Source organism: Colossoma macropomum, unplaced genomic scaffold (assembly GCF_904425465.1).
Source record: "Colossoma macropomum unplaced genomic scaffold, Colossoma_macropomum, whole genome shotgun sequence".
NCBI lineage: Eukaryota > Metazoa > Chordata > Actinopteri > Characiformes > Serrasalmidae > Colossoma > Colossoma macropomum.
Genome location: NW_023494798.1, coordinates 34,663,320 through 34,679,130, shown reverse-complemented (window position 1 = coordinate 34,679,130; position 15,811 = coordinate 34,663,320). Strand labels below are relative to the sequence as shown.

At 42.3% G+C, this 15,811-nt stretch overlaps 1 protein-coding gene across 19 annotated transcripts in view; it reads right to left on the bottom strand.

Moving 5' to 3' along the window:
• ppfia1 (PTPRF interacting protein alpha 1) overlaps positions 1–13,194 on the bottom strand; it is a 115,660-nt gene extending 102,466 nt beyond the window's left edge. For all 19 annotated transcript variants that reach the window (XM_036585034.1, XM_036585035.1, XM_036585048.1 and 16 more), the window contains exons 1-2: positions 12,389–13,194; positions 5,041–5,301 (exon numbers count right to left, since the gene is read on the bottom strand). In XM_036585034.1, the coding sequence (XP_036440927.1) occupies positions 5,041–5,301 (261 nt within the window). In that variant the 5' untranslated portion in view covers positions 12,389–13,194. The remainder of the gene's footprint in view (positions 1–5,040; positions 5,302–12,388) is intronic.
• Between the last annotated feature and the right edge of the window lie 2,617 nt (positions 13,195–15,811).

The following is a 15,811-nucleotide window of genomic DNA, read 5'->3' as shown; positions in this document are numbered from 1 at the left end:
AGTACTTAATGTTTATTATGCTGTTCATTTGACTACACTCTTAAAAAGGTGCCACTGAAGAACCACTTTGGGTTCCCTAAAGAACCTCACAATGGATGGATCGCCCTTTATAATGTTCATATGATCCACACAGTCACTCTGACAGACTGTAATACACTACAGAAAGTGTAGGGGGCGATATGGCTTCTACTGTTTCATTTAAAAAGCATCTATAATGTTCATATGATCCACACAGTCACTCTGACAGACTGTAATACACTACAGGGAGTGTAGGGGGCGATATGGCTTCTACTGTTTCATTTAAAAAGCTCTTTAAATGTTCATATGAAGACTTTCTGACCCACAAGATCCAGAAATCCTTCCTACCAAAGCAGCACCCTGGAGGAATGACTGGACAGAATTAGCGGTGATGCGTATTTCACAAGATCTGAGAGTCCTACATTCGCTCGGCTAATTCTAGCACTGAGTTATTTCAGAGAGTGAGGTCAGCTGACTGACCTGGCAAGGATGACCTGCCGTTTTGGTAGAGCGCTGGCACCAGGCGAAGTGTCTGACTGATTACTTAACACCTGATTAGCACTACTCAAATGCACCCAGGCCTTTCTAGCTACACTACAAATCCAGAACCATGCAGACGGGCCTTCTAACAGAACTCTGAGGTGCACCGATCACTGATAGCTTGCATAACCTCCATAGAAAAGCACTGACCAACAGAATGGGACAGTCTGGAGCAGCCACACAGAGCCTAAGGTCTCCATGCCCAATGCCAAGCGTGGGCTAGAGGGGTATAAAGCCCCCCAGCATTGGGCTGTGGAGCAGTGGAGCTGGGTTGGAGTGATGGAGCTCCATCCAGTACCTTTGGGATAAGCTGGAGTGATCCAGAACTGACCATCCAACATCAGCACCTGACCTCACTAAGGCTCAATCAAATCCTCACAGCAATGTTCCAAGATCCAGTGTAAAGCCTTCCCAGAAGAGTAGTGGCTGTTACTGCAGCTCCTTATTAATACCCTTCACTTCAGACAAAGCGCTGGAGGAGCAGGTGTTTACAAACCAGCGCAGCTTATCTGCTAGATTACCTTAAGATGTTTATATTAGTGCCGCCAAACATCAAAGGCGGCTTGTTTTGAATAACCTGTCTGTCTTAAAACAGCCAGACTACTTCCTGACCACAAGAAAATAGGCAGGTTTTCTCTCACTGGCTGTGTTTACACGCAAAGATTTTCACCAATCTGACTGAAAACATTGATTACAGATTCAGACTGAGGTGTTTATTCTCACTCTACTGAACAATCTGATGAAAATCTTTGTTTACATGCTCACTACAAGTAATCCGATCCAAAATTACACGCATGCGTGGAAAACCGCTTAGTGTAGATGTTACCATGACAACCAGCATCACGTGAGTCCAGTCAGAGTGAGATGAGCAGCAGTGAGCAGCGCTTGTGTTTTTAATTGCTTTAAAATGATGTCAGACTCAGGAAAACGTCCTTCACATGTCCTTATTAAAGAAGGCCGAGAGGAAGACGTCGTGTTCTGAGACACATAAGCTGGACGTCCGTCCCACCGCCGTCTTTTAAAGATCAGAGCATAAACTTCGTCTCCTCTGCAGACCAGTTTCTGCTCCGCCATGTTGAACGGTATAAACTCTCACTATGACGCGACGAACATGATCAGAACGGACTTAAACTTTCCGATAGGGAATGTAATCAGATACAGGCGTTTACACGGATATTATTCTTCTATTTAACGGATTATTTACAGGATTACCCACCTCGATCAATCGGAGAGAAACTGTATTCCGAATGGCCTCAATCAGACTAGACTATTCCGACTGAGGTGTTTACATGGACGTATTCTATTCCGATTGAGCTGTTAGTCGGATTATTAACGGTTTATCAGGCTGCATGCAAACATGGCTACTGATTCCTTCTTTTCAAAGTAGGTTTTGGTTGTTGATGCACGGTAGCATCAGCACTGTCATCATCACAGTTTCGCCAAGTTATGAATGTTTTTGCAAAAATCAACCACAGCAATTTACTTCCATCAATCATTTTTCATTTCGGCTCATTCACATCTCATTTATTAACAGATCTGCAACTTTTTTGCCCAGACTGGAACTCATTATGCTCTGCCTTAAAACATTACACTTCCAAATATGCCATACAGCACCAAACTATCAATAAACACCAGGAAAACCACAGAGTGACGACCAAAACAGCACTGAACGTTCAGAGACTGGCCTATGAGACACGGTGGGATGTGGTAAGAAAGTAGTCTCTATTAATTGTGCTGAATCGATATTTCTGATATTACCTGCTGAAAACGGCCCCATCAAGGTTTTCTAATGTCTACTCATTCAGAAATTACTTGTTAACTAATTTATACTCAATCTTCAGGCCTACCTGGAGCTCATCATGCTCTGCTTGGGCACTTTGACTGGAAATATTTGTCCAAAAAACAACCAAAAATAGTCCCCAAAAAACAAACCAAACAAACAAAAAGAAAAAAAAAACCATAACACACACACAATTATAGCAATTACTGAGCTACTGATAGAATACCAAATACCAAAGCAGCACTGATAATTCAATTTGAGCCCACTAGTGTTGGTGGCATTTTTTCATTGTGTTAAATTAATATTTTACAGTCATTTGCAAAAGTTTGGCAACATGTTGTTGTTGATTTTCTAAGTGAAAATAAGTTACACACCTCTTCAGAGACACATCTCCGCACATTTTAATACACAATTACCGATTTTTTTAAAGAATACATGGGGGGGGGGTAATTAAATAAAATATGAAATGTGGCATAACTTGCATAGGCCACGTTTTGTGTGTGTGTGTGTGTGTGTGTGTATGTATATATATATATATTCACACACATACACACACACAATATATGTATATGTATATGAAATATTACTACTGTTGAAACAAAATCTTGTATCTTCATTTTTCAGTTTTTGACACAATTTGAAAATACCTGTTGTCCTTTACATTGTGTGTAAATTTCATGATAAACTGACCAAAAGAAACGACCCAAAATGACATGAAAAGATGTCTGGTTCCATTGACTTACATTAAAAGTAAAGTATGTTTTTTCCTTCTCCTGTAAAGTTATCATTTTGGAGATACAAGGTTTTTATCCGACAACAGTGATATATATATATATACACACACACACACACAGAGTATATATGATAAAAGACGCTACACATCAACTTCTCTTCAAACAAAAATAATAAACTGCTTGCTATAAACAGGGTTTGGTCTTCTTGCCCTGAACAGTGTGCGCCACACAACCCTACTGAGGGCTCTAATTAACAGCAGTTCATAGATTATTAAAGCTCTTCTATTATCTTTAGCTTTGATGATCCAACCTTTTGCCTTAGGATGAAACGCACCAACAATTCCATGTTCCGGAAAAGGTTCAAAGCAGAGCAACGTTTACAAAGACGTGACAGACAGAAATACTGCTTTAAAACTGTATACAAACATAAAATTAAAAATGCTTCTTCCTTCATTGTTATTCAACATCAGAGTGACACAGACTTCAGTTCTCTTTATAGCCTTTCAGTATGAGACTCACTTCAATGCGCACTAAAAAACTGCAGAGAGCTCATTTACATTAAATCGGTATAAAAATGGACCCAAAGTGGGAAAAAAACGAAAAAGTAGGTTATGGGCCCTTTAAATCTCTGCTGCAGAGCAGAAATGAGGTGAAAATCGCGTGATGTGTGCATCAGGCTTAACTCTTTAAACCTCTCTCCTCCACCTGACCACCTCCCCACCCCCCCGACTCAGCAGACGGTCCATATTGTGTCTCAATCAGTATGGCCATCTGCTGAGGGGCAGGAAGAGTTACAGCCTTCCTTTTGATCCAGCAGCTTAAGGACAAACTTACAGCCTCACCCCCCCCTCGCCCCCCATCCACCAGCCCAAAACCTGCCGCTGTAGGAGAAACGGTCACTCAAAACACTCAGAAAGTGAATTTATAAGCAAAAAAAAGGCAGCTGTTTGAGTGTAGGTGTGTCCATAGCATTTGCCCCGCCCACTTTACTCTGATAGGCTGCATTCAAATGCCTAGTTTTGATGGCCAGTGGTTTCAGTGAAAGGCGGTAAATGAGACGTTTAGAAAAGAGTGAGGGACAAATCAGCCACACAGTTCTACTTTTACATACTGGCTGATACCATATTGACATTTATACAATTACACGTCTAAAACATTTGATTTTGGCAACATCTTTGTTCCGCATCACAAATAAAACACCCAGCTTGGCCTGATGGTACGTAGGTAAACCTGTGGTGTTTACACTTCAGCACACAGCAGCTTCTCTGGCTCAGAAACGGAGCTGAATGTCGTTTCATTTCTGAATTTCGAGTCGTTTGTCTCAGACGTGCGTCTCGTTCGCTCGCGCTGCATCTCTGAGCGTCAGTTCGGTAAACATCGCCGTCGTTACGCTGTCAGCATCAGCGACTCTCTGTGGTTTTTCTGGCTTGGTTGAAGTGACGGGCCACGATAACCACTGCTGAGTGACCCCGCTGACCAACGGAGGCACTGCAGGCGGGGATAGACACACAGGCCCGGCTAGCAGGCTGCTATGCTAAAGGCTAAATCCAGGCTAAGCGCTATCATTACATGGAGAGTCTGGCGGTTCCTTCCGCTCTCTCTTAGAAGCAGTACCTACCCTCCCACTATCTCCACAATCTTAACCTTGTTTTTAAATGTGTCAGTATTTGTATTTTTATTGAGATGTTGTGTTTTGTGTATATGGTTTGTGAGTACCGACAAGTCAAATACTGACTGATATGGCAATAAAGTACTGAAACACTCGTTTAATCTGGGTAAAAGTGAATTCAGGCCGAGTTCCGACTGCTGCTGCTGCTGTTTTGACCATTTTAATGCAGTTCTGTGTGAATTCCTCTCTGCAAACGTTCAGCTCATCAATACAACCACAATCTGCGGCCAACGGCGTCAAAAGACCGTTGTTAAGACCGAGCAGGTCAGGCGGGGACGCGGCGAGCCGCGGGCTCTTACCTGCGGCAGGGCCGTGTTCAGCTGCCTCTGCAGGGAGTCTCTCTCGTGCATGACCTCGTGCAGTTTGCTCTGCGTGAGTCCCAGGTTCTCCTGGGTTTCTCTCAGAGTGTCCAGCAGTCTGTCTCGCTCCTCCAGCATGGACACCATCAGAGACTCGAAGTGCCCCTCGGAGTCCGACTGCAGGGGGGATCCGGACCCCCGGCCGTCCCCGTTACTCCCCACCTCCGCCTCGCTAATGGTGGGCATCACCTCGCACATCATCTGGGAGACGGAAAAAAAGATAGTGAATAAAAAGCCGACATTCTGTAAGTGAAGAGAGAATTATTTACAGTGCGCACTTAAAAAAAAATTAATTAATTAATTTATTAATTTTAAAAAAGGGGGTTCTTCGAGGGTTCTTAATAAAGACAACGGTTCTATATAGAACTATTCAGATTTGAGCAATGAGGCCTGTAATGTGAACGTAGCCTTACAGACCCTCACCGCGTCTGAAATTTCTATCGGTCCACATTTCCACTCGATGTAAAAGAAGCCGTCGCTCTCAAACGACGTAAAATTAACAAACGAAAAACGAAAAGTGGGGCTCTGACGTCGAATTATGTTGATGACAACCTGATGGAGTGATAGGAGTCTTAATAAGTGGCTTCAAATATGATATAAAATGTGTAAATGTTGCTTTGTTTACACAGGTGACTAAAGTTTGGGCAAAGCTGGTCTTTTCCCTCAGCACCGAAAGGACTTTGGGGGGGAAAATAGAAGAAAAAATAAAATAAAATAAGCGTTTAGACAGAAGATCTGAAGCGTTAACGACAAACAGACTGAATAAACTGAATGTGTTAACAGACAGATCTCATCATATTAAAGGGCCCATATCCTACATTCTTCTCATACTTGGGTGCTTTTATGTACCAAAAACAGCCATAATTGGCTTTTACTTCACCATTTTCCAGCCTCTCTTTATCCCTTAGAATTAAACAGGTTGCTTGCTACTGTGCCTTTAAGACTGATATGTAAATTAGCTCTGTTCTGATTGGCTGCCATGCAGCCACGACTGAAACGCTCCTTATAACAATTAAATGAATGTGCGGAGTCGTTTTCTGTGACATCACAAAAACAGGGAAATCAAAACGGGCTGTTTGTGCAGTTTAGCATATAGGGACTGTATGGACTGGGGAGTGAAGGGTTCTTCAAGGGTTCTTCAGTAAGGAAAATGGTTCTATGCAGACCATTTGCATTATTAAATGGTTCTCTGCATCGCGAAAGCGTTCCTCAGATTGACGGAGAATGTGCTGTAGATGGTTCTATATGCAACCTTTTTTTGAAAAAGGTTCTATATAGCACAAAAATGGTTCCTGTATTATGACAAGAGCACCTTTCAAAAAAGTTCTAAATAGAACCATCTACAGCACATTCTCCGTCAGTCTGAAGAACCATTCCATGATGCAACCATGCAAAGGGTTCTTTGAGCGTCCGTGGGTCTATATAGAACCATTTCCTTTATTAAAGAGTCCTTGAAGAACCATCTGAAAGGGTTCTTCAGATTGATGGAGAATGTGTTGTAGATGGTTCTATATAGAACCCTTTTTGGGAAAAATACATAAATAAATAAAAAGAGTTCCACTATTGTTACACGCCAGAGAACGTTTTTTGGAGCAATATAGAACCCGAACTCTAGCTTCACTCTTAGAAAAGATGGTTCTTCAAGGGTTCTTTAGTAAAGAAAATGGTTCTATATAGACTGGCTGCATAGCTGAAGGGCTCTTTGCATCATGAAATGGTTCTTCAGATTGACTGAGAATGTGCTGTAGATGGTTCTATACAGAACTTTTGAGTTCTACATACCACCAAAAAAAGTGTTCTTCAGTTGTTACGATATCAAGTTTGTCATTATAGAAGAACCATTTTCGGTGCTATATAGAACCCATTTCACAGGTTCTATATAAAACCATCTACAGTGCATTCTCCATCAATCTGAAGAACCACTACATGACGCAAAGAACCCTTTAACCATGGGTCTATTAGAACCATTTTCTTTATTAAAGAGTCCTTGAAGAACCATGTGAAAAGGTTCTTCAGATTGATGGAGAATGTGTTGTAGATGGTTCTATATAGAACCCTTTTTAAAAAGGGTTCCACTTCTGTTACAAGCCAAAGAATGTTCCATGTAGACTGGTTGCACGGCTAAAGGGTTCTTGAAAAGTGCTCTTCTACTGTTACGGTATCAAGTATGTCATTATAGACCATTTTTGGTGCTATATAGAACCATCTACAGCACATTCTCCACCAATCTGAAGAACCATTCCATGATGCAACCATGCAAAGGGTTCTTTGAGCGTTCATGGGTCTATATAGAACCATTTTCTTTATTAGAAAGTCCCTGAAGAACCATCTGAAAGGGTTTTTCAGATGGATGGAGAATGTTTTATAGATAGAACTATATAGAACCCTTTTCGAAAAGGGTTCCACTATTGTTACAAGCCAAAGAACCCTTATTTTGGTGCGATGTAGAACCCTTTTCGCTAAGAGTGTATGTTTTGAAGACCTTTGAAACTCTTATTTAAAAAAAAACTGGGAGAAAATTTGTTTTTCAATGATTTTGGCTCTTTAAATGTCGGATTAATGTACAGTCGCTGTCAGAAAAACGGTACCGTGAGGGTAAAATTTGGTTCCAACAATGTAAACATACCCTGAAAGGTTCCTAAGGTACAACTATGTACCTTAAATTACTTCTAACCGCACATCACACACACACGTTTGTAACTTTTCACAACTTTTTAAGTAGAAAATTGACATGAAGAGTCTGAACACGACTAAAGGTACTGAAGACGTAGCGCTGAGGGAACCGACCCTGTTACACGGTTAAGAACGTTCTCCTTCTTCTCCTCAAAGTTACCACTGTGTGGACAAAAGGTTCCAGCAGTGACGACATGAGCAATGTGAAAGCATCAGCGTGCCGAGGAACAAAACGCTCACTCAGCAACTCGGAAAGCCTCGCGAACAGCACTAATCTCTGCCTTTCGTTTCGGTTCTGACGCCAATATCAGCCTCCAACTCAGAAAGGACAGCACTGTCTGCACTACGGACTCCAGACCAGCGCGCTACGTGGAAAAGTGAACGACCTGCCACTGACGCTCCAAAGTACAGCCACATTCCAGCCGTCTGAGGAAACGACGGAGGTCAGAGACCAACACGCTAACCTGAACCAGAGGAACCTTTAAAGGAACAGTCTGGCATTAAAGGAACATGCTTTACAGAACCCACACCCTCCACTGTTCTGAGGTCCCTTTATAACGTCTGTGCTTTTATTACGTTTTTCCATGGCTACAGTTCAACCTCCCCTCCCTCAGAGCCAAACAAGCTGCGCCTTGATATATGCAAATGAGCTCTGTTCTGATTGGCTGCCTCATAAACACTCTGTATGCCTTGAGCAGGCAGGGCTGAACTGCTGTGGGCTGAACAGGCAGATACGTGTAAAGGCATTCGTTTGCATGACATCACAAAAACAAAGAACTGCTGACGAAGATGCTTTCGGCGCTGAATGTCCTCCCCGACCCGTTTGGACCGGAGAGCGAACAGAACGTTTAGAAAACTTGAAGGTAATCAGAATCTTTAAAGAACTAGTCTGGCATAAAATGGAACGCCCCTTTAAAGGACTAGTCTGGCATATAATGGAACGCCCCTTTAAAGGACTAGTATGGCATATAATGGAACGCCCCTTTAACGGAAAAGCTGGCATATAATGGAACGCCCCTTTAAAGGACTAGTCTGGCATATAATGGAACGCCCCTTTAAAGGACTAGTCTGGCATATAATGGAACGCCCCTTTAACGGAAAAGCTGGCATATAATGGAACGCCCCTTTAACGGAAAAGCTGGCATATAATGGAACGCCCCTTTAAAGGACTAGTCTGGCATATAATGGAACGCCCCTTTAACGGAAAAGCTGGCATATAATGGAACGCCCCTTTAAAGGACTAGTCTGGCATAAAATGGAACGCCCTTTTAACGGAAAAATCTGGCATAAAATGGAACGCCCCTTTAATGGAAAAATCTGGCATAAAATGGAACGCCCTTTTAAAGGACTAATTTGGCACATAATGGAACGCCCCTTTAATGGAAAAATCTGGCATAAAATGGAACGCCCCTTTAAAGAACTAGTTTGGCATAAAATGGAACGCCCCTTTAATGGAAAAATCTGGCATATAATAGAACGCCCCTTTAAAGAACTAGTTTGTCATAAAATGGAACGCCCCTTTAAAGAACTAGTTTGGCATAAAATGGAACGCCCCTTTAAAGAACTAGTTTGGCATAAAATGGAACGCCCCTTTAAAGGACTAGTCGGGCATAAAATGGAACGCCCCTTTAAAGGACTAGTTTTGCATAAAAAGGAACGCCCCTTTAAAGAACTAGTTTGGCCTAATCTAGTTGGCATGGGGGGGTTCTCCTGTAAAGAGCAGGCAGTGCCAAAGGCCCGGTGAGCCGCTGTCCTGTAGAGACTGTAAACACAGCCTGAGGCCGAGTGAGGCGGATTCTGCACAGATTTAAAGACGCGGGAAGCGAGGGAGATCAGCACACCAGCCTGGTGACAGAGACGGAGCACTTATCACCAACCTCACGCCAAAGCCACTTCCTGTCAGAAACCGCCGAGCTCAGCTGCAAGAGGCGCTACTGAAACTACGAAACTCGTCCTCAATCAGCACTTTTCCTGAATATTACAGCTTAATAATGATGGACGTACAAAACAACTGCACTGTACACTCAGAGGGGAATTCCACTCCAGTTTTTCAAAATTTCTGCATAATTAAACGGCTAAACATCATTCAGAGCGGTCTGGAGTGAAACGCTCCGTTTTAGAGAACTTCAAAATCAGTGCTGGTGACAGAAACAAGACGTCCACCTCAAACTCCCTCAGAGAAAGTTATAACACGAATTAATTACGAACACGCTGCCTGAAATACGTCTGAAACATTGTTTTTTACGGTAGTTCTGAGAAGGTTTTGGCCTTAAAAACACTTTTTAAATCCATTCATAGTGGAGGGACACATCCAGGTTGATCTAAGGCTAAAATGGTCCCCAATTAAAACTTATTATTTCAGATTTTCCACTATTTTCCATCGTCAACATTCCATACAAACTCAGAAGACTCGTGTAGGTTCACTGGTGGTTCTGGATAGTAAATAAAACGTCTATATTTGTGTTGTAGTCATGGCGACCCCTGGTTCCTATCACCACCACTGTAAAGACATCTGAACCATTTCACACCAAACCACTCTGAATCTCTCTGTGTACATGTTTATGAGAATTCTGAAACACAGCTGGACTTCCCCTTTCAGCTGTGTGCACTGTGCTTTGACTGAAGGTGGCTGCAAACTGGGACCACAATCCTAACGTAGGGTAATGTATATGGCAAATTCTCGAGCTGTGAGCCCCGCCACCATCAAATCCTGCACATCTAGCGTAGATACAGTATTAACAGCCCGAGGGGGGCAGTGGGGTGGGGGGGGTGGGGGATTTAACCTAATTTTGCTTTGGCAAATGGACTGCGATGCTGCTACGCGCCCATAAGGAGGTCAAACGCAGGGAGCTTTACAATAGTGATGCTGGGGGAGGGGGAGGGGGTGGGGGCTTTGAGCTCCCATCTCCAGTTCAAGCGGGACGGACTGACAGATGGTACCTGCGGGATACCTGGGCATCACGTGACTTCTGAGCGTGAAACCAGCCAATCAGCATCGAGCCACGCTCACCTTTCCTTACACTACTCCAGCATGGCTGATACACTGAGGCTGTATTTCCCCCTTAAAATCCCATTTAAGCTCCGTTTGAGAGCCAAGAAGTGATGATCGCAAGAGAAATGGGGCCCAAATAAGGTTCTTCAAGGGTTCCTCTGTAAAGGAAATGGTTCTATTGAGAACCTGAGTTCTATATAGACCATTTCATGCTTAAATAGTTCTCTGCATGGTAAAACGGATCTTCAGACTGATGGAGAACGTGCTGCAGATGGTTCTATAATTCTTCTATAAAGAACCGTCTTGAAAGTGGTTCTATTTAGCACCAGAAAGGGTTCTTCTATTGTATTCATCACACTTAGAAAAGGTGGTTCTTCAATGGCTCCTTAGTAAAGAAAACGGTTCTGCACAGAACCATGAGCACTCAAAGAACCCTCTGGTTCTTTGCAACTTGAAATGGTTCTTCAGATTGATGGACAATGTGCTGTAGACGGTTCTATAATGCTAAAAGGAACTTCTATAAAGAAATGTCTTTAAAATGGTTCTATATAGCACCAAAAAGGGTTCTGCTATTGTTTGTCAAGGGTTCTTTAGCAAAGAAAACTGTTCTGTATAGGACCAAAAACACTCAAAGAGCCCTTCACATGGTTTAAGGGTTCTCTGCATCATGAAATAGTTCTTAAGATTGATGGAGAATGTGCTGTAGATGGTTCTATACAGAACTTTTTTGAAAAGGGCTCTTTTGTTGTTACAATGCCAAACTTCTCATAATAGAAGAACCATTATGCTGCTTTATAGAGCCCATTTCAAACTGGTTCTATGTAGAACCACCTACAGCACATTCTTCATCAATCTGAAGAACACTTTTAAGATGCAAAGAACCAAAGGGCTCTGAGTGTTCATGGTTCTATACAGAACCATTTTCTTTACTAAGGAACCACTGAAGAACCATCTTTTTATGTGTGATAAATACAATAGAGGAACCCTTTTTGGTGCTGTATAGAACCATTTTCAAAACAGTTCTATATAGAACCACCTACAGCACATTATTTATCAATCTGAAGAACCCTATCAAGATGCAAAGGGTTCTTTGAGTGTTCATGGTTCTATACAGAACCGTTTTCTTTACTGAAGAACCACTTTTGTATTCCTACACTTTAAACAAGATGGTTCTTCAAGGGTTCTCTAGTAAAGGCACTGGTTCTATTTAGAACCATATGCATGCTTGTACTTTTCTTTGTATGTATGGTTCTGTGTAGGGCCAAAAAAGGGTTCTGGTAGCGTTACAACATCAAGCTCGCACACAACAGAACACCACTTTTTGGTGCTATAAAGAACCATTTTCAAAAAGACTCCATTTAGAACCACACACAACACGTTCTCCACCAATCCAAAGAACCATTTCACCATCTATACCGAAGTCACTGTTCATTTTCCTTCACTAAAGAACCCTTGAAGAACCATCTCAGGTGTGTGGAGCTCATTAGTGTAGTTTCTGTGTTTATATTTGGAGCCAAAAGAACAAAAAACTGAGCGGAACAGCAACAAACGGGTTCTCGATCCCCCAAAATCACCCCCAACAGCAGGTTGGGGATCCACTGGGCCTGCAGGGCGACTGTTTACCTTGGCAGATCTGATGTGGTTGTTGCCTGTAAGATTAAATCCAATCTAATAATCAGACCAGGAGCAGTTTTCAGATGATAAAGCCTTTCAGTTGAAGCTTCTCCTCCCAGCCATCCAAACCACTGAGCCCATCCAGGCTGGATTCACCTCATATGCGGCTCCACCGGATCTCAGTCACTGCGGGACATTTCACCCCGTAAACGCCGCTTTTTCCTGCAGTTTTCCTTCGCTTACTCCCACAGGGACGCACGAGGATCCATAAAACTGGGAATAATCCGACAGCTGATATTATCTACACCCTGAAATCATCGTCAGGCGTGAAAGAGGAAAATCTCATCACAAAATATTCGACTTGTGCTGAATCAGCCGAGACTTGGGGGCAGTTGAGCAACTCGGGTCAGCCGGACACAGGGAAAAGTGCATCTGCTCCACTTGTGGACACCCAAACTGGCCTGTAAGGCGAGGAAATCCAGGGAAAGCATTTAAAAACCTTTAGTTTGGTTGTTTAGCTGGTGCTGAGCCGAGCCGCCATCCTCCTCCTCCTCCTCCTCCTCCTCCTCCTCCTCAGATTTCGAGGAGAAAAGCAGAGCCGAGCCAGAGGAGAGAGGCAGCGGGGAAAAAAGCGTCAAAAAACAACACCAAACCTCCGTTTAAAGCGCCCAAACGACGCCTGTTCCCCTCCGGCGCGGCGCGGTCGTGTGTTTTGGCCGGTAAATCCAGTAAATAAGGCCGAAATCCGCGCTTTTTTCCGGCCTTTACAACTCGCTCCGCTCCCGCGGCTCCTCCAGTTTCCTGCTCTCCCGAAAAGTCCGTGCGAGATGACGCGGCGGCCGTGCGTGGCCGTGACGTCAGCGCGTCGCCAGAGGAACTAGCGTGCGTGGCCAGCTGAGGAAAATGGCCTCCGCTGGGGTCAGGAGGGCAGGTAGCCTTAACAGTGGTGGACGAAGGACACAAACCGTGTACCTGAGTTAAAGCAGAGAACATGTTACTTAAGTTGAGTAAAAGTACTAAAGTATTCACCTTCAAATGGACTTAAGTATCAAAAGTAAAAGTACTAAAAGATTAATTATGGCTCTGATGTCCTATTATCATTATTGTAACAAGACTCGCTTCATTAACTCATTTTAGGTGAAAATACTCCAGTGTCTCTCTTGGTAAACCAGTCTTTTAATAGAATGTCATTAATTAGTGACGCTGATGTCTATTAAAATTATCATAAGCACAAAACACTGAAGGCAAACAGTTTCCATCAGGCAGAACTGAAAGGCTCTGAAATCACTTTTATAAACAAGCTTCAGTTTAAGATTTATTTGAACTTAGTTACAAGTTTTAGTTTAATTAAAACTTTAATCTCAGATTCACAAATGAGTTTCCTTTACTAAACTGCATCTGTAGGTCTCTGTCCATAAACATAAACTAGCCAAAACTAATTTACTATAAAATGAAATGTGTTTGTATAAATTTAGAATAAAGACACGTCAGTCACAACTGCATATGAGTACATATTTCTATATTGTGGTCTGTTTACACAAAGTTAGGTTAGTTCATCATTTATGTTGAATAGACTCTCCCTAAATTTTACGCTGCTGCACTGATGCTGAACCGTGTGCTGCACTGGGTCGGTATGACCAACAGGTCAAAACAAGCTCAAAACAAAGTGACCGCTGTGCCCTGATTGGTGTTCTTACTTTGTGCTTCTTTTGTTTTGACGTTACGTTTTTATACACACATAAACCAAAAGGAACGACAGATTTCGCATAATGTGGTGGAGTGAAAAGTGAGATATTAGACTTTGAAATGTAGTGGAGTGAAAGTAAAAAGTCACCCAAAATGGAAAAACTACTTAAGTACAGAAACGAATTACATTTACTTCGTTACTGTCCACCACTGGTGTAAAAGCCCCCAGCTTTTGCCTTTTCCCTTTAAATGAGCTACTTAGGCATGAGAGGACCATTTGAGCGAAGCTCTCCAGTCACTTCAGGCTGATTTCAGTCCAAAAATAAAGGCACACCTGAGTGTTTTTTGAACATCTCATGGTCCTGTCCTCTTCCAAGGAGACTGGACTGGCTGTCATTTGATCCACAGGCCTGTCAATCACTGTATGGCTTCAAAATAAACAGGACAGTACAGAAAAGAGAGTGATAAAGCAGTTACTCAAGACACTACAGTGTAATAGTCGAAGTAGAAATTCCTCTATAATACAAAGCACAGAGTGGGTTCAGCGCATATTTATTTATTTATTTATTTATTTATTTATTTATTTATTTTAATAAGACGTGTTTATGATACTCCTAACAGTGAGCATATATCGGTTCGCTGGCTTAATAAGGTCGGCCCCCCGCTGACCTTAGTTTGCCACTGCTGGTCCACTCTTGGACCACCCAGATTACTGTCCTGCACACAAGATCTAACTAGTTTTTAATCTCGTCAAACAGATTTTAAATACACAGAGACTTTTATTTTGGAAAATAAACAGACAAATATCACAAACAACTGAGAGAAAAAAAAAAATAACTAGGCCTGATTTGAAATGGTTTTATGGAAAATGTTGTTGCTGACTCTGCGCTGGATTAAAATTATACATACAATTATATATAAACTAATTTACAAAGTGTAACTAAAGAAAGGAAGAAAGGAAAAATAAGTAAACTGGACTGTGAGTGGAAAATGAGCGATGATAAGCGGAATTTTGTCTAATACTCTGTTTAACCACCGGTGGGCCGCCCGGAAAACGCTGAGCAAAACGCCAGTGGACCACCAGCTTTGCCATCAGCGGGCCGACAGTGGTCCACTATCCTCTTGCTATCTGGGACGTGTTTAGCTGAGGCTGTTTGTTTTTTTCTGTGTTGTCTTTCTCTTGTTCTCATCTCTATTCTACAGTATATTCTACACAAACAACTACAGATGGAGGAAGTAATGGCTGAAATTCATTATGTGGTGAAAGTGTACTGCCGTTCTGAATGGCTGTGGTGATTCAACACGTTCACAAACATTTTGCTGGGCAGCTACAAACAGTTTGGTTATCTGCACCGCAGATTTGCATCATTAAGGCACAGTGGTGGACAGTAACGAAGTAAATGTAATTCGTTGCTGTACTTAAGTAGTTTTTTGTGTATCTGTACTTTGCTGAAGTTTTTCCATTTTGGGTGACTTTTCCCTTTCACTCCACTACATTTCAGAGTCAAATATCTCACTTTTTACTCCACTTTTTACTCCACTACATTATGAGAAATCTGTCGTTCCTTTTGGTTTATGTGTGAATAAAAACGTAACATGTCAAAACAAAAGAAGTGCAAAGTAAGAACACCAATCAGGGCACAGCGGTCACTTTGTTTTGAGCTTGTTTTGACCTGTTGGTCATACCGACCCAGTGCAGCAGCGTAAAACTTTGGGAGAGTCTATTCAACATAAATGATGAACTAA